The sequence below is a fragment of the Thunnus maccoyii genome, chromosome 23, assembly GCF_910596095.1.
Source record: "Thunnus maccoyii chromosome 23, fThuMac1.1, whole genome shotgun sequence".
NCBI classification, from domain to species: Eukaryota; Metazoa; Chordata; class Actinopteri; order Scombriformes; family Scombridae; genus Thunnus; species Thunnus maccoyii.
Window position 1 is genome coordinate 11,969,547 of NC_056555.1, and position 20,336 is coordinate 11,989,882.

At 40.0% G+C, this 20,336-nt stretch overlaps 1 protein-coding gene across 2 annotated transcripts in view; it reads left to right on the top strand.

The window, feature by feature from the left end:
• The first annotated feature begins 3,200 nt into the window (after positions 1 to 3,200).
• Positions 3,201 to 20,336, top strand: part of atxn7l1 (ataxin 7-like 1) — a 34,208-nt gene continuing 17,072 nt past the window's right edge. The window contains exons 1-3 of one of the 2 annotated variants that reach the window (XM_042403226.1): positions 3,201 to 3,384; positions 3,833 to 3,907; positions 13,645 to 13,749. In XM_042403226.1, coding sequence (XP_042259160.1) covers positions 3,288 to 3,384; positions 3,833 to 3,907; positions 13,645 to 13,749 — 277 coding nt within the window. In that variant the 5' untranslated portion in view covers positions 3,201 to 3,287. Of the gene's footprint in view, positions 3,385 to 3,832; positions 3,908 to 13,644; positions 13,750 to 19,594; positions 19,703 to 20,336 lie in introns of those variants that run through there. The other variant, XM_042403225.1, reaches the window with a different exon arrangement.

Below are 20,336 nucleotides of genomic sequence, written 5' to 3' on the forward strand. Positions count from 1 at the left end.
ACTGGTGCGTTTCTTTCTTTCTTTTTTTTTTTTTTAACTCAAACAAGGGCCCATGTCTAATGTTTTCCGCCTCAAGACACACCATAAAAAGGCACAGCAGTGTGCAGTTCATTCACATGTTAATTCCAGCCACTTCATATTTATTTTTTTAAAAAAAGGCAAATTGCCACCTTATTTCACAATAGTATAGATAGCATAGACCCCTTGCATATTAAGGGCATTTGCCTGGTATACTGTATGCTTTGTGCTGAGACCAGACCAATTAAATCAATACCAATATTAATATTGCTACCTTCATTAAATAACAACATTTTCCAGTCATAGCAACAGGCATATGGCCTGCAGTCTCCATTCTGTATCGTCATCATATCCAGGGATGTGCATAAGATCTGTGGACACAAAAATCAAGCCATGATGCTGATACTGTGCCCTACACAATGTTATGCAATACTATCAATCATGTCGTCAATCCTTCTTCACCTACCAAGCATGTATTTTCATTGAAAGATCATAGACATCAGAGCCAATGTTATTCAACTGACTTATGCTATCTCTGTTGTACCTTCAAAGCTGCCAGTTTTCTCTAACTTTGAGCTCATGTCTGTTGTGAACTTAAAGGAAATGATAAGAGGGATAAAATCAACAACCTGCAATCTAGATACACACCTGACACATGATCTCAAATAGATTATTGATCCTGTATGTCCCTCCATTCTATTCTATTATTAATAGCTCTCTAATCACTGGAAACTTTCCATCCAGTTTTAAACATGCTGTGATACAACCCCTCTTAAAAAATCTAACCTTGACCCTGTTGATCCAGCCAACTATAGGCCTATATCTAAGATGCCATTTTTATCAAAAGTTTCAATCAGTTTAAATTTCAATTAGGCTTTCATTTTATATACAGCACAGAGACAACTCTCCTTAAAGTGACTATGACCTTCTTTTAAACACAGATGCAGGCCCCTTATTGATTTGAGTTCTTCTTGACATCAGCTCTGCTTTTGATACAATAGATCATGAGCTTTTGTCTTTTAAATCATTTGAGGGATTGAATAGGTATCTCAGGTCATGCTTTTAACTGGTTTAAATCTTATCTTTCTTACAGAACACTCTCAGTACTGCTTGGTAACTCCTCATCTTTCTCTACTTATATTATTTGTGGGGTGCCACAAGGTTCTATTCTGGGTCCAGTCCTTTTCTCAATATATATGCTCCCATTAGGTCACATAATGCAAAGACATAATGTGTCCTACCACTGTTATGCAGACAATACCCAGATATACTGTATATACCCATCACCCCAAATGACCCAAATAGCCTAATCTACCTGCAAAACTGTTTAAGTGAAATTAAAGAGTGGATGTATCAACACTACCTGCAGCTCAACAGTAATGAAACAGAGGTACTACTAATTGGTCCACGCTGCGCAGCTGAGCAGCTCAAGCACCAGCTGGGCTCTCTAGCTCCCTATAAAACACATTCTGCTAGAAGTTTAGGGGTTATATTTGTCTCTAACCTCACCTTTGAGGAACAGGCCAAGAAAGTTGTCCAAATGTGTTTCTTTTTACAATTAAGAACCATCTCCAAAATTAAACCTTTTCTGTCCTTCAGTGATTTGGAGAAGGTCATACATGCTTTTATCGTTTCCAGACTTGACTATTGCAACTCTCTGTACTCGTGCCTTAGTCAGAAGCAATTGTCACGCCTACAACTGGTCCAGAATTCAGCTGCCAGGCTTTTATTGGGTATTAAGAAAGGGGATCACATTACACCTGTTTTAGCATCATTGCACTGGCTCCCTTTACATTTCAGAGTTGATTAAAAAATTTTATTACTTACTTTTAAAGCCCAACTTGGACTGGCCCCAGAATATATAACAGACCTCTTAAAATTCTATGAACCTGAATGTGATCTTAGATCATCTAAGCAGTTACTCCTCAATGTTCACAGGTCCAATTTTTTAACCAAAGGGGATCAGGCTTTTGCTGTCAGGCCCCCCGAAACTCTGCAATGCACTTCCTATAGACATCAGACTGTGTTCAAATCTGTGAACCTACTCTTTTAGGATGGCATTCTTGTAATGTACCAATGTTGAGTGTGTGTGTGTATGCTTCTACACACATATATTTGTTTCTGTGTAGATATGAATGGGTGACAAATTAAAGGAAAAACTGGTACAGGTCTGAATGCTTGACCCCTACAGTGAGGGGATTAGGTGGCTCTGTTATGCTGTGGGGGGCATTTTGCTGGCATGGTTTGGGTCCACTTGTCCCCTTAGAGGGAAGGGTCACTGCAAATCAATACAAAGTTGTTCTGAGTCATTACCTTTATCCTATGATGAAACATTTCTATCCTGATGGGAGTGGTCTCTTCCACGATGACAATGCCCCAATTCACAGGGCACGAGGGGTCACTGAATGGTTTGATGAGTATGAAAATGATGTGAATCATATGTTATGGCCTTCGCAGTCACCAGATCTCAACCCAGTTGAATACCGATGGGAAATTTTGAACTAACGTGTTAGACAGCGCTCTCCACCATCATCATCAAAACACCAAATGAGGGAATATTTTTTTGAAGAATGGTGTTCCTCAACCTTGACATTGATTCAACAAGTCTCTCAAACTCTTCTGGAGGGATGACCACCATTCTTCCATTAAAATTTATATTTATAAATGGATTTTATCACCTTGTTTCACCTCAGTAATATTCTACTATTTTATTTGTTCTTGATCTACCTTAGCACTGTCTTAATAGTTATTCTTACTGTCTCTACTCATTTAATCTGTTCTATTTTTATTGCCTTGTGAAGCACTTTGTAACATTTATTTTGACAAGTGCAATATGAATAAAGATATTATTATTATTATTATTATTATTATTATTATTATTATTATTATTGTTGTTGTTGTTGTTGTTGTTGTTGTTGTTGTTATTACACACAGGCCAAGTATATTATGACTGTTTTTGTATTCTTCTCTTTTTATTTTATTTAAAAAAAAATGTAATTTCTAATCTTTCCTAATGTGCTCTCATGTGACCTTGTTACTGTCCGACGGTGAGCACCCTGTGTAATATTGAGAGGCTTTCAGCTGTACCTGCAAACTGAACTTTTGAACTCGTGAATAGCCGCCCTGTGTCCGACCGATGCCGAACGAGCCCGAAGCGTGCCGACAGTGACGTCAGCGTATCTCGTTCTTTCGTTTTTCGCCTGCTGCTGCGTGCGAGAAGGAGAGAGAGGAAAAAACGGCTCTCAGCAAAGCAACAAGAAGGAAGAGCAATGGCGACACTGGATCGCCAAATACCAAGTCCGGATACCTTCCTTTGCGAGCCTTGGTCTTCCTTCGTCAGTGCGGCTAAATTACGTTTTGTTGACAGTAAGTTCGCACGTCGGTAGCGTTGTTGTTTTTGCGGACAAACTGTCGGGAAGTGCGTGGTCCAACTGTCTGTGATTGAGTTGAGTTAAGCTCCTCCACCATGCAGGGTCTGTCAAAGCGCAGCAAAGTAACTGTCAAAAAATATCACCACGAAATGCAATATTAATAGGTTGCTTTGGCAGACGTGCACAGACGAAGTGGACAAAGCTAACCGTTACAGTGCGGAGTTTGTGCGGTTGACGCGAGCAGTAAAATGAAACCCGCAACTGTCCAGGTGTAAGTTTGTTAGCTTTGACAGCTCCACTTGATTCAGGAAGCCAGCTCAGGCGCTAGCAAGCTAATGCTAACCCGACAGCCAGCCTCAGACCAGCATGGCTCCAACGCATGGCCCCAAAGTTTGTTGTGAATGCTCCTGCGTGTTTGTAAGTGTCTGTTTTTGTCTACCCAGACGCAGACTCGTCCTTGGAGAACAGCGACAAAGAGCTTTACTGCCTCGGTGAAGCCGTGAAGCTCCGCAAAGAAGGTGAGGAAGTTACATTAATACACACAACGCTGTCACGATGATGGGTTGTTGTTGTTGTTGTTGTTGTTGTTATTGTTGGGAAGAAATACCACCCATGCGCTACAGTATTAAGGATGACAGGATATTTCTGTTCTAACTACTTTTCACATATATTACCAATTATTAGTGCTGCCAGTCGGTTTTTCTTATCAGTGAGGTCATACGTATTAAATAAACCTGTAATGAGTGTTGACAACTACGATAGGTATCCTCTATTTAGGTTGCAACTAACAGTTGTTTTCTGTATCAATTAAGTTGGCCGTTGATTTCTCTATTAATAATTTTGTGTACAAAATGTCATAAAATAGTGAACAGTGTCCATAATAAGTTCTCACAGCCCAAGGTGACATATTACTTGATATGGTTGACCTCTTGTTCAAAAGCTAAATATATTCAGTTTACAATTATATGTGACAAAGAGAAGCATCAAGTCTTCACATATAAAAAACTGGAGTCAGTGAATGTTTGATATCTTGGTGTGACTGAAACGATCAATTGATTATAAAAATAGTTGCCAATTAATTTGTCGACTGCCCAATCAACAGAACAAAAAAAAAATACTGTTCATTAGAATGGCATCAAATATTAACCAGTAGTTGTTACATACATCTTGTGATGTTCTGGGATATCTTACATATCATGGAGCAAGTGAAATGTGATGAATAGGATGATGGAAGTTGCGGCTCTATCTTTGAAGCAGAAATTGCATATTTTTCCTTTTTCGGGTGTTTTGCTGGTGAAAAAGACTGTGTTTGTCACTGCTGCTTTGCTGAGTTGACGTTTGTGAAAGAATTGTGCTAGTTTCAGTACTACTCTATCATAGTTTCAGCAGAGGGCCAACTAAAAACTAGTGGGCATCAGAAGTATATTATTTTTTTGTTAATGTTGTATGTTAATGTAACTTTAATTAAGCTATTGTGCAGTTAGCTGGAGAATAGAGGTGCTGAATTCTGTTTTTCAGTGTTACCTGTTGTCTAAGACAAACTGTAGTCCCGTGATCTCTGGATATGTTATCTACATGTGTTTGATTGGGGAACGTTATCAGAGTATTTTTGATAATTTCAGTCAGAGCCTGAGACTGAACAGACCTAATGGGCTCTGCACGTGACTGCCCGAAAGTCTTTCTTGTTTTTGTCTTAACTGTGTTGTGTTAGGGCTCTTGTTTAAAAATTCAGTTTATGTATTTTGTTTACAAGGAGGAGGTTGTGGGGTGTGGAGGATTGTCCTTAAGCAGTGAGTGGGTACCTCCGCCCCCCCAACCCCTCCAGGGACAGAGCCAGAGGAGTTCCTCCTCACCTCACCACGTATAAATACCCACAGGAGCACGCGCTGCACGGTTGAGTCATTCCTGAAATTTTGAGCGTGCTGCAGCCCTCGTACAAACGCACACAGCTAGGGAAACTCTTCACACTCTCACTGGTCGAATACCAACCCCTCCTCCCACACACACACACATACGCACACACACACTCACATGCCTCATCTTCCTCTCTCAGAGCCAGACTGGAGCGCTGTTTCCAGAATCGCTGATCTGTTGGCTGGCAACTTGACACTAAGGCCTGCTGAGAGTGATATACACACGCACACACACACACACACATAGACAAGCCTAGCAAACACACGAGGACACACATTTTAAATGCTTTATTTGTATATTTGTATGTAGCAGGAATAAAGCGTGACTCATATATTACATGTTAACTCACTTGACACTTCAGTCCACACACATACTGAATATTTGTAGATGGTACAACCAGGTTGGCAATAATTGTTGTGTGTGGTGCAGGATGTGATTGGTATCTCTGTCTTTCTCACACACGCACACACGCATACAGTGGAGATGTTGACAGCCAACAGCAACATAGTCCGACTAGACTGGCAGCCACTGTCATCGTCTCACTAGAAATAGGCGGTGCTGTAATACAGCTATGTGTATGATGACTACTCTTGTTAGCAGGAATAGGGATCAGCAGAAACTTCCTGATATGATAGTGATTCTTTAAACACAGATTCAGTATGTATTGATATTCTTTGAGTGTATTCTGAAGTATGAAAAAACAGCTGATTGATACTTGAGTGATAGTCTGTATCAGCTATATGAGGTAAGGTAGATTCAAATAACATGGTGCAGTGCATTATTACAGATTACTTCAATGAAAAATGCATTAACAAAATAGCGTAAAATGAGCTAAGTAAAAAAACAAATGAATGAGCCAGTACTTTATATTGTCAGAATTGAAGCACAATCTGGAATAAAGGCAATTTATAGCAAAAAACTAACTTTAAGATAAGTGTAGTCAGTGAATTGAGGTTTTGTTGCCTCATGAATAGAAAATATTGAAGTTGAATTGGCTTGTTCTCGCAAAGGAAAACTTAGAGTACACTTGATGTGAATGCTTGATTGTAACGACAGTATCGCCTTCTGTGATCGGTCACTGAAACCACTCTTAGGGTTTATTTAATAAATGGCCTTGTGCAACAATTTACCTGGCAGGAGTTCACTTTTTCAGCTTGGCTTTTTATATTGAGCCAAAACCACTACACGATCAGATGACTCTGATCTTGAAAACATTTTGCAATGAAAGCCCTCTGATAACTGGAAACTTTATACAGCGATCAGTGTGTGTACTTGGCAAGCAAGAAGAACAGTGGGTTAACCTTTTAAAATGATGAATATCACATCATCCCACAACACGTGTTGCGTTTCTACATGTGACATACCGTTCTAACAGCTTATTGTTATTTTGAACAACTTTACCTACAAGAAACCCCCTGCTGCCTACTTTTGGGTGCCGACTGCAAACCCTAACCCTAACCCTAACCCTTGGGCACCACCATCTTCAAGTAAAATCCGAGAACTAGCTTGAACTCTAAGAGTTAAATCTAGTTTTGTATCTATCAATCATTATTATAGATGTCCATTATAATCGTGCATGCTGGCACCAATGACATCCATAATCAGCAGTCTGAGCTACTTAAGTCCGACTTTGTGCGCTTATTCAAAACTCTGAACAAATCTGGGAATCACATTTACATATCCGGTCCAATCCCCACTTAGAGCTACCATGGCTGCACACTTGGCTCTCTGCGGCCTGCAACTTCCATAAGGTCTCCTACATTGACAATCTTAACCTTTTATGGAAACGCAGACAACTGTTCTACATTAAAATATTCAGGGGGCTAAAATGCTGCGTGCAAACATTTGATACAGTACTGTCCACCCACGTGTTGCTCCATCAGGCAGCCAAAACAACCCCCCTTCCCGCTCACAGTGACCAGTCCATCTACTATTGACATCCCCAGTATCCTGTCCCCAGTGACAGTGGTCTTCCCTGGAAGTTTTCTGCTGCAAACATGCTAGGACCTGTCATCTGTCCTCTTACTCTCCCTTCTTTTTTTCACAACCATTTCAAATAACTCCTCCACTGGACTCGACCATCCTAACCCCCCTCCTACGTTATGTGAGGCAATGTCCAATACTCATTTGGTCAGTTCCCTCTCGCCATCCTCTCCCCCTGGTGCCGTCCCTTACTCCCCCTGCGGGCCATCTGCTATTTCCACTCTCTCTGTGATTTGCAACAACAGATCCCCCCGCGGTTTTTCTTGAAAGCCTCGTAGGGGAGCAAATATGTGCAATTCACGTCCTGTTTGCTGTATGCCCGTTTCCTTTCCCTCTGCCCTGTCACCAAACAATTTTGGCCTCTTGAATGTGAGATCTCTTAGCAATAAGTCCTTTATCATGGATTATTTTATTGTTTCTAATAATCTGGACTTTTTTATGATTACTGAGACATGGCTGTCACCAGGGGACACTGTTCCTGTACACTGTGATTTAGGCTACACCCCCTGATTTTGCATATTCTCGTATTCCCAGGTCTTCTGGAAGAGGGGTCTTGCTGTTTTTTATAAGTTTAAGTGCCATCCTGTTACTTGTGATGATTTTCTTTCCTTTTAAGTGTTAAGTTTCTTAATCACTGGCCTTGCCCACTTACTCTGCATCTTAATGTATAGGCCTCCTTAATCAGTTTTATTTCTGAGTTTTCTGAGCTTTTATCTATTTTTATGCCTAAATATGCCAGGGTGCTTATTCTTGGTAATTGTAATATTCATGTATGTTGTCCCTCCCAATCCCTCATCTCTCATATTTTAGATCTTATAGACTCTTTTAACCTCATTCAATCTATTAAAGGGGCCACACATTCTATGGGTCACACCCATAGACTTGGTTCTCTCATCTGGTTTATCTCTCAAGTGTCTTAATTTAGTTGATATGCTGGAAACTGGCCATGAAGCTGTTGTTTTTTAAAGTTTACCTAGCTCTCTATTCCTAGTCACCACCTTACAGCGCATTCTCAATGCTGGTTCTGCAGCTAAATTTTATGATGCTTTTAATTAATTCTGCTTTAATTCCACTATATTTCTTCTCAATCCAGATGCGCTGTTAAATTCATTTAACGATCAGTGCTTATCCATCCTCGACCAAATTGCAGTGCTTTCAAACGAGGAAACAAAAATCAAATAACCTCCCCTGGTTGAACGATCACACTCAAACTCACTTAAAACTGTAGAAAATTTGAATGTCATTGGAAGGTGATCGAGTCCAAATGAGCACATAACACTCTTAAAAACCGAATGTTAATTTATCAGGAAGCAGTTAAGGATTCAAGATTGACCTATTTCTCTGAATTGATATCCAGAAATCACCACAATTATCATTAGTGGTCCCTCCACTTCTCTTTCTGTACTTGATGGTGAGCTGTCAGAAAAATTTCTCTCTCATTTTGTTAATAAGGTGGAGAATATCAGGTCCCAAATCCAGCCTGATCCTCACACTCTTTTTCTCATGTTAGTTCTGCCTCTTTTTCCCAGTTTCAACCCATCACAATTTTAGTGTTAGAGGATACAGTCTCCCATATGAGCTCCTCCTGTATCTCAGATATCATCCCCACTAAACTGGTCAAGGAAGTTTTTTCCACTGTTGGCCCTGTTATTTTGCAAGTTTTTAACAATTCCCTGGCTTCTTTTTCTTTTCCAAACAGTTTCAAGCATGCTATTATTCACCCATTGCTAAAGAAACCTAATTTGGACCCCCTGTCTTGAAGTAACTACAGACCAATCTCCAAATTGCCTTTTGTCTTTTTTATCTAAGGTTTTGGAGAAATTAATCTCATCCCAACTGATAAATTTTATGAATAATAATAGTGTTTTTAACTGTTTCCAATCTGGTTCTAGAGCACTTCTTAGTACCAAGACAGCTCTTGTTAAGGTTGCTTATGACCTACTGCTGACAGAAGTGACTGCTTGATTTGAGTTCTTTTAGATTTAAGTGGCGCATTTGATACAGTTGATCATGTTATCCTCTTACATCACTTGGAAACTTTCTCTCAGCTTATTACACTCATAGCTCTCCAACAGAACTTTTCTGTTGCTCTGGGTAATTCTGCTTCTTCGATGGCTCAGTTGAGTTGTGGTGTCCCTCAAGGTTCCGTTCTTGGCCCCCTTTCTGTTCTCTATATACATGCTGCCTCGCAGCCATGTTATTCAGAATCATTATGTGCTTAACCATTTTTATACTGATTATTTGCCATTAAAACCCACTGATCCTAGCAGCCTAGCAAATCGTACTGCTGTATCTCTAATATTAAATCCTGGATGTCCCGAAATTTCCTTAAATTTAATGATGATAAGTCTGGGGTCATTCTGTTTGGTCCCCGAAATTCCATCAGCTATTTTGGTGTTAATCTTGGTGATCTGTATTATAATATTGAGCAGGCTCCTAGAAATCAAGGGATAATATTTGATGCAAACCTCTGTTTTGATGATCAAGTCAAAAATGTTTTTCAGTCATGTTTCTTTCAGCTAAAGATACTCTAAAATTAAGTAATTTTTATCAATTGTACATGCTTTTGTCTATTCTCGGCTTGATTAGTGCACTTTACATACTTAACATACGTGCTTCACTCAGGTATCAGCCAGGGCTCCCTTCCCCGTCTCCAAATGGTACAAAACAATGCTGTTCAACTTATTACCCGGACAAAAAGGCATGAGCACATTACCCCCAGTGGTTGTCTCCCTACACAGGCTCCCTTTTAGATTTTGCATTGATTTTTAAAATTTTATCGCTCACTTCTAAAGGCTTTAAATGGCTTTGCACCTACATACATCTCTGATTTATTGACCTGGTATATGCCCTCTTGGCCATTAAGATCTGTAGATGGAGCCCTGCTGGTTACTCGCAGGTCACGGTTTGTGACTTAGGGTGATTGGGCTTTTGCTATAAGAGCTCCCATACTATGGAACTCTCTGCTTGCTGAACTCAGACACACTAAATTGTAGCTTTTCTCTTTGTGAAAGCTTTTGGAAATGTTTGATATATGTTTTTATTTATTTGATCTAATTCATTTTATTGTCTTTACTTACTTTTTGTCTGCCTTTGTTACTTTGTAACATTTTTAAGAAAATTCCTATATAAATAAAGTTGTTATTATTATTATTATTGTTATTATTATTATTGTTATTATCATTATTATTTGTATAGTGTTTTTTTGGGGAAGGGGTGGGGTAAATTGATGCATGGATGATGGACATGAAATGACAACAGTTGCACTATTACTTTGGTGTTGGTCAACCAAACCTCAGTTTTTTTAGAGCAGGGCTGAGAACACTTACTGTTCACTTTTTCCTCTCGCATTGATGGTTCGTGCTTCCAAACCTTTAAGTTCTTCTAAGTCGCTTTCAAAACACTAATCCCGCAATGGGAAGTTTATTCGCTAACTCCAAATGTAATCAGTGCCCAGTGATAGATTGTTTTAGTAGTTCTAAACATGCTTATTCACCAGTGACTGATTGTTTGTGTAGTTCATTTTCTGGCCTGTCAGTCATTTGGCAGGCTGCGGCAGTTGGCTTGAGACACACGCACACAATTCAGGCTGCAGAAATAGGTTACGCACTTAGTGTGCATTTGCCTTGGCAGACGCAGAGGAAATTGCATTCTTGCTTCTTTTTTTTTCAGTATTCCCACTAAAGTCCATTTCTGTTTCTCTTACCCTTGGAATTTGCCATTTGACTATAAAACAAATCTTTTCCCATCATACATTTGGATGGGGTTATTAACAAGGAAATATGCTCATTTTCCTCTGAAAACAATCACAGGAATTACACAGGCTTTGGTGATCAATTTTTGGCTAACCTGCCAGCAGTGCTCCTAGTCTCTGTTAATTGTTCTCATTACAGAGTTATTAATTCTTACCACTTCATAGCCTGTTGACTGCAATGGCAATATACAAAAGTTGTTTTTCACACCGAGTCAAACCTTTCTGTTTGTGTCCATTTTTGCAGCTTAGTTACAGCTTAAATCCTGGATCATGCCTGGGAAATATGGCTATGGAAAGTAGATGAGAAAGTATCTCATCTGTATTGACAAGGTGGACTAAGGAAAAGCATCTTACCGCTTACTGCTTCAGTGGACCTGCCAATGTAGTTCTGATATGATGCCCTTTTCCTTTTAAGTTTAACTTACATTGCTTATATTTTATGCTAATACCAGTTTAATGGTACTGCTTTGGTTAATACTATATTGACCTTAATTAAATTCAGTTTCATTACTGTTGAGTATTTACAGTATTAAAGGGGACATCAAATGCTTTTTGTGATTTTCTGCTATTTTGATACTGTTATGATGTCAGATATCTATGTCAAACATGGTACCAAAACCTAAGGTGAACATGTAAAAATGCTCCTAGAAAGTCAAAGCCCAGGGATCGGCCTGCTCTGATGCTTCGTTTACAATGTTACCTCTACTTCCTCCCTGTGATGACATCAGACGTCAATAGGTAGCCCTTGTTCTTAAGGTTATTGCTAAAGTAGTTTTGTTTGTGTGTCCATTTCAAGGAAAGAATGAGAAAAAAAGTGAAATTCTACCACTACTGTTTGTTTATGTAGCTTCCTGAGCTGCCAGAACTCGGCTGAGATGCAGCTTCAGAACTAACCAATAAGAACAGAGAGGGCTCACTGGGAGGGGGGGGGCTTAAAGAGACGGGAGCTAAAACAGCCTGTTTCAGACAGAGGCTGAGCTGAGGGGCTGCATACAGAGCCAATATGAGTGAAATAAGGACGAAAGTGAAATAAGGAGTTTTTTTTCGTTTACTGTAAATCATGCAATGATATACCAGTAGAGTCCCAGAAAATAAATATACAGTTAGACCTGGAAATCTGCATGTGCCCCCTTTAATACAACTCAATGAAATATCTAGTGATCATGACAACCCCAGTGTGTGCAAGTGTCCTTGGAAGAGTTCATGAATGAGTAACGGTACCAACACACATTCTTGAATGTCAGATTCAGCATTACACACACACACACACACACACGCACACACACACTCACTCACACACTCACTCACACTGTATACTGATGTGTATAATGTATAATGAGGTGTACTTTGACTTTGAGTGACCTAGTACATCCTTTTCCTGCACACAAACACTCTGATGGGCACTAAGCGTTACTGTCAGTCTGTTCTGGATGACAGAAAACTCGCCAGCAATGCAAGGTCATGACGACATGCACCCATACGCAGACACCCACACATTCTCAGATTTTTTTTTCCCCCCTCATGATCTTATACAAACACACACATCCCACCTCCTCTCAGTGAGTCTGGTTAAGCTCCTTGCTAATAAGTGCTATGATTTCTGTCAGCAGAGCTTGTTTGGGTACTGGAAGATTAGCTTCTCAAAGCTTAGCCAAAAGAGATAATAGCTGTTTTCCATTGGACATATTGGTTTTTCTCCATATTTGTATTAATCATGAATATTTGTTGAGTGGGCGGGGGTTGTCTAGTTGCATGCATGTTTATTAACTCAAGGCACAATGTTTGCAAGCACACAGGATGCTAGCTAGTGTGAATAGATTGCCAGTTTTAGTTGTCTCTTTCTGACTGTGTGATTATAGCATACATAAAGTAATCATCCATGTGTCTGTAGTAGATTGTGCTCCAAGCCAGTGATAGTAGTGACAACAGTGTGACAACAAGTGATATATATTTTTGCACCTGAAGCAGCTCTAAACCTACATTTTGATATTGAGCGCCATGCCACTATAGCTGGCAGTTGTGTGTAGGAGTTGACATCAAATAGTATACACAACATGAAACATTGTAGACTGTTAGTCTGGCAAACAGGATATGTCAAGATATTCCGTTTAGGAAATTGTGATCTGCATTTGTTTACTACTTTCTGCAATTTAAATAATCGATTCATTGAGAAAATGAAAAGTTAATTAATTGAAAATGAGAATAAGTTAGTTGAAAGATACTTGTAATAGAGACCAATGTAAATAAATTTACTTTCAACTGTTTTCCATAGTATGTGAATGTGCATAGGAATGGGAGACTGTACTTAAAATGACTTAAAACAATGAATCCATGACTGCTCACCGGAAAGAGTTAATAAGTAGCAAATGTTGTCCAGCAAAAAAAGTTGCATTTAAGGAAATCCTCTCATTATGTATCTTTACGTTGCATAATGCTAGTTCCTCATTGTGTTAGCATGAAATAACTGAACCAATGATCTGTCTGATGATGTAAACAGCTAAACTGACCAACATGCCACTCAAAAATATGCTCCATTCGTCTCTGATTATGTTTGTGTCTGTTCTGGAAATAAATCTTGGTCTCTGCTCTTCGTGTCTGTTTCAGAGATGCTCATCCACAGCCAGTTTCCAGCGCTGGAGGAATTTTGTCTTGTTGTCTGCCATGTCTGCAATCAGGTGGTCACTCCTCAGGGCTTCCTCACACACTATGGTAAGAGACACATATGGAGACCCCTCGGGGCATACTCACACACAACAGGGTTACATCATACACTTCAGTGAAATACATATAGACCCACACAAACCTCAGAGAATCACCAGTCGTCATGCAGAGATGTGGAACAAGCATGCTCAGACACATTCAAATCAATACAATACTTCCTATTTATCCCTGCAGGAGACTTTGAAACATAACCTCCCAGCAACTTGTACTCAATGTAAACAAACACTGCACATTGATGCCTGAAAATACTCAGGCTGAGAGCCGGCTGATAATAGCGGGAAAACACTAAATAATTTATAGAATATTCAACCAGATGTAGAATTGTGCAAAAGCCTCTTTATCTAAGACATAAGTATATGAACAAAGCCAATTATGAAAATAGCCATCGCTTCTCTCAGGATAATGTAACAAAGCTTTGAAAATTGGAGCTCTTGTACTCCTAAGCTAAAAGAGAACAAAAAGAATTTTTGACAAGCTGTTGCTGCAGAGTTTTTACGTAGAATTGTTGTGAACATATATATATATATATATATATATAAAAGATATTTAGAAAGAAGAGTAATTGTGGACAAGTCTTCAGAAATGCTTTAAGGGACAAATATACATATGATACACACACACTGCTCAGCGGTATATACTTATACACTTATTTATATGCTGATATCTTACACATTGTGACATTTGTTGCCATGGAAACTATAATCTTCAGCTACAAACTTAATTGACCTAGTAGACGTGTTGCTCAGACACTCATCAGTGGTTATCCCTTATATTAAATGTCAAAGCAAAAGTACTAAAATTAAAATTTAGATTAAAGTATGGATTTTTAAAAGGAAAACATGTAGGAGGCGTTCATCATTTTAGAGTGTTTGTTGTTGAAACGGTTGCGCTGTTATCCTGACTCTCATTGGCTCTCCACCCTGTCCGTCTACCTCTTGTTTTTGCTTGATTGTGGCTCCACTGAGCGCGCTCGCATCTGCCTGCGAGCTGCTGCTGCTGCTGCTGCTGCTTCCTTCTGTTTGCGGCACGTGCACCAGTCTGAGCCGTCTGTTTGAGCTGGGGGGGCGGGGGGACGACACATGGTCATGCTTTAATGAAAACGCGCACACACACACACACACAAACACACTCTGCTTCTCCCTGAGAGAAGAGAGGCCAGCGGAGTTGCATGCACACACATTCTCACTTTCTGTTTCTCAGCAGAAAGAGGTCAGTGGTATTGTGAGACTCACACACACTCACAGGCTCCTGGCAGCCACTGTTGTTTTGTCTCCCCCCCCCCCCTCCACCCCCCTTCTCTTGTTGGCAGCATTTCTGCTAACTGACACGCACACAGTCGGGTAACAACAGGTCTAAAACATGCACACACTAATACAGCCAGTAGTAGTGGGAGCTCCTCATAAAACAAAACAATCCTCAGGCCACAATAAGATAACAATCAAGCATTGCATGCCAACTAGTTGAAAAGTTTCATCACATATTTTTATGTTTATTATCATTTTAGTGCAATGACCTAGAAGTCATAATGTCCATCTACTATAGTTGATTCATTCTTAAATTTGAAGCATTATATGCAATACTACTCTGTGTCAAGACATGATAAAAGCTCCTCCTGACCCCTGCTGAGTGCTTTGCCGCTAGGAACTGGCCCTGCCAAGATATTCTTATGATGATTTATGCATTTCCTCCCATTGTTGCACATTTCCATCATGTCACTGAAGCATCCTCACAAGTATAGTGCCATTGTTCCCCACTGGGGATTTCACATTAGATGTTGTGACCCTGTGTAGCATTTTTATTCATTGCAGTGGCATTTGTGTGTATCCATCATGAATTTGCTTTCATGGTTGACCTGTGCATCGAATCCGCAGTGAGGCCTTACATATACAGAAATGCATGCATGCACAAACTCACACAGACACACACACACTCATTCAAGAGGGGGTTGTAGGTGCCTCAGGGGGTCAGTGGCTCCTAGTTATACATGCCCAGTTTGCTGCTCAGTGTGGCTGTGTGTGAAGAAGAGGGTGGTCCTAACTTGAAGCAAGGATTTATAGCAGAATAGATGTTTAATATGTGCTGTTCAAAAATGTTAAGATATATGTTATACATCAGAGACTTGTCCCATTTAGTGGACTTGTTTATTTAAATCTCCATAGAGTAAGGGGAAGCATTTATATTCTTAGCATAAGTTGCCCCAGTGGGATGCCAGATAAATCCCTCACCCTGGCAGTGTCGCTATCATGCTCCATCCAGTGAGTTTGTAAAGAGAAAGTGTGCAAAGAAGTAGTTTTTAATGCTTGTGAGTGAACCTCAAAGCTCATTATGGACAGACTAGGATGTTATTGTAACAGTTTACCAATGTAGATGTATGATGTTTGTTACATTGAACAAATTGCAGTCAAGGAAAGATGGATAGTACCAATCTTTTGAGCAATACGTTCAAATGATTTTCTCTTGCTTTTGAAGCCGTGTGTTTGGATAAAGCAGCACTCCACACCATGTTTCACATATTTCAGCATTTCCTTCCAATTCTCTCATTTGCTACGATTTCCTCTCTCCGGTCTCAGTCTGTCTCTGCTAAACACTCTCTGCTGGTGGCCTGCTGCGTGCGAGTAGGTCCAGCACATGATGAAAGGGTCGCGGTTTTGCTCGTTGGTAGGAGTGTCTGCCTCTCTCTGCTCGACCTTCAACTTTTCTCTGTAGCGTCGGATTAATTGAGCTCAAAGGCAGATCGAAGGCACACTCGGCTTCCTTTCAGTTTCGTTTCACTCCTTCACTAACTTATAAGTGTTTGTGCCGCTCGGTGCCTCCGTGTCTGAGTCTGTTGTTGTGTAAGTACGTGTGTTGTTCATTTTCACATGATGTTTAGCTGTTGTTGGAAAGTTTTGCTCTTAACCACAGAAGTTCTGCTCAGTTTGGTTTGCTGGTGGTAGTTTTACTCATTCCACTGTTGTGTTATTGTTATTGTGGTTTGGCTGTGTCTGAACCATTAGTTGAGGGTAGGGGCCAATTATAATGCCAGCTTCTACTGCACATCAGAGGTAGTATCTTTACTTTTTAAGTTTGTATTAGTTTAAGAATGGCAAAGTAAGTAAAATGCACCAAAATGTTTTTATTTACCTCATCTCACTATCAAAGTTCAGTCAGAAGACATAACATTTTGCATATATAAAGAAGAAAATGAATATACAGGTGATAGTGGAAGGTCCAATTAATGAGCCAGTGACTGAGAACAAAGCAGGTCTTATTAGTTTTGTTTATATGGATCCAAAACCCTTTTTTTTCTTTTTTTTTGCTTAAAAAATGATAAGCAATTATTTATAAGTACATGATAATAACACTGTAAAAACTCTGCCAAAGTTTTCACTGCCATGTCAATTGCACATTGAACAAATGTGAGGCTACTGGTCTCTTGTAAAATTTTGAAGCCTATGCATATAATGGCAGCAATACCAAACTCAGAACAAATGTTACATAGTCTCTTATCTGCAAATATTTCCAAAAATATTGTTTACCTGTAAGGCCTCAAGGCAAACTGTCTTTGTGCAGATAGATTTTCAATAGTACCACTAGAATGCTCCACTGCTCACAATATACTCTTGTTTTGCCAGTACAACTTGCAGCATGGATGGCTGAGAGTTTTCATACACGTTTCTTTTAATTTTCTCAGATCTGTTTTTTCTCTCTTCCTCACTCCCCTGCTCCTCTCTCAATGTAAACAAACCCAGCTGAGCTCTGAGAGCCTCTGCTTTCTCCTCATGCGAATAGTCCACACACAGGATGAGCCAGCAGCCAATCAGCAGCCAGCTGGGCTGTCAGCATTGCCATAACGACAGGCAGGCAGGAGAGCGTAGTAGCAAGGGTGCCCTTGTGGTCGAGTGGCTTAGTGACCTTGCCTGGGCAGCCGTCCATGTGTTGTAAATCAGTATGGTTAGCTCCCAACTGGCTCTTTACTCACTGGATGAGGTCTGTTCCAAAACACAATATATCGGTGTCTGTATGGGGGGGAGAATAACTCTCCCATCAGAAGTTGTTCAGAACAAACTGTTCTAATCCTATCAATACCTGAACTTTTATATTTTGTCATTTTGCAGGATCGCAGTCTTCCTCAAATAGTAATTTTCATTTTGGAATATAAGTCATTTTTCAAAAAGCAATTTCTCCTTTTGTGCTGAATAAAAAAGAAACAGTAACAGGAATCCAAATGAAGCAAAGAAAACAAAACATGCAACAGAGGTTGACTTTGGACCCAAAGTCACAAGTACATGATGTATTTGGCTTAGCCCTTTAACCACAAGAGCACATTTGAGATCATATTTCTTTAGATTTATTGTTTACCTTGTTCCTAGCTGGCAAAATATGAAAATGCTGAAATCACACACATACAGGAAAACACACACAGGCAGTTTTCCACAGTCCATTTCTACAGTGCAGCTTCATTGAACTGTTCAGCTGAGTTGACTAAAACGGTGTGTGTCTAACGTGTGAAACTGTGTGAAATAATTTGTGATTTAATGTGTGAAATTGTCACCATTGTAGCTGCATACCTGCGAATGTGGCTTCGGACTTTGATCCTGATACTCTGTATACAGCTGCCTTCCAGTGGCCTATTTACACACCTGCCCCACACACACACTCACACACACACTCATACGCAAATTTATCTTCTTACAAAGTGCTCTTACATAGACGTACTACACACAGAGACAGGCACGCATATACAAAAACACACGTACACTTACAGTATATAAGTTCTCAATGTGATATCATACCCACACACACCTGTTCGACATATGCATGCATCAGCTAATCTCTTAAATACACACAGACATGCATTGTACACAGACTGTCTTCCAGTCACCTGCAGCACACTTTCATGTAAACTCATGCACTCAGTGCAAACACACGGTGTCGGTCAGTCTGTCGCCCAGCCCCTGCTGTTCCAACAGGCTTGCTGTTAGTAGCCTACTACTACACTCATTAACAGGGTTGTTCGACATAACACACACACACACTTATAGTCCCTCATGCTGCTTATTGGCTAAGCAGGACATCAGCGCTACTTGGTCAGGAGTTTTTTACATTACAGTACACTTAGGACACTCGTATTAAAATTATACTGCAGGTGTTTTGAGTTTTATTAATCTTCTCATCTAGCTCTGCAGTAAAAGATATATAGAGACTTTTTTAATTTTTTTTTACAGTTATGTAAGTTTTCTGTGAGCTGTATGGAGGAGTCTGTTTCCACAAGTGCACATTTGTATACTACATAGTTTGTCAGTGAATGAGCCTCCATGTACATATATAGTCATGTACAATAATATTTGCATATATGTTTCCAAGATGAATGATAATGACCCAGACACAGTTATCTGCCGAATGACACGTAGCTGCATTTGGTCTGTTTTTCAAAGTAAATCTTCAGAGTGTCAGGACTTAAATCTGACCAAGCTTTTAGTGACTTTTCAGTTTAGCTGTCTCTATTTTCTACCTGAGCTCTTATCATTTCTCTGCTCCTTGCTGTGTAAGATTTGCTTCTTATCAGTGGGCAGGAAATTCAACATACCACAAGGGCCGGTCTCATCCCAAAATTAACAGCTGCTTTTCACCGCTTTATCTATCAGTTGAAACTTGCTAGGTCTTGCAGCTGTTAGATGATAAGAAAGGAGCCATAATGTTTGTTTTGAATCATGAACACAATTATAAATAAAGTGTTGCATATGATTTGTGTGCACTCTTGCAGAGTTTTTTTTTTTTCCCCCTACCTCGTTTCTCTGTGTTTATGACGTGTTCAACCCTCTGTTTTCATTCAGGTAGCCGGGGTGTAGTTTCCCTGTGAGACAGACAGAGAGAGAGACAGACAGTCCTGGACCACAACCCCCACCCCCCCACATTCCCTCCCCACTTTGCTCCCACAAAGACATGCATAGCAAGAACCGTAAGTGTGAGCTCCTTTCCTCTCCTCCTTTCTCCCCGTAGTCTCGTAATTTATTCCCTCTACGTTTTCCCTTCTGCTGTGTCTCAGCATCCGTTCACTTGTGTATTCTGATCAGATCTGGGTCAAAAGGTATTTATAATTGTTGGCTCTTGTTAGAACGCGCATAGTAGCAGATCGGTGGATGTCTGAAGTTTCTCAGTCATCCAGGTCATGGTTATCCAAGGAGGGTAGGGTTAGGACTGATGAAGTCCCTCGGATGAGAGGCGAAACACCTTCAAGTATCTCCAACCAAGTCCAGTTGCCCTCGATTCAACCCTCCTTGGACAGATTAGTGGAGTTTATCGGACAAGGACACCTCAGATGGTGTCGGGGAAGTTGCTAATTAGAGAAAAGTACACTTAATTGATTTGTAAATACTTAATAGCTTTTTGTGAAAAAGTTCTGGCACAGATTTGCTCTCTCTTGCGCTACAACACATCCATCTGGCACCTAAGCAGAGTACAAAAAAACAAGTAGTTGTAAATACCAAACTGCATTACACTCATTACAAGGTGCTAATCAGATGCAAACGAGTTCCAAAAAAGTACCCAGATCCAAAACGTACCCATTAGCATTGCATGATCTTGATATTAGG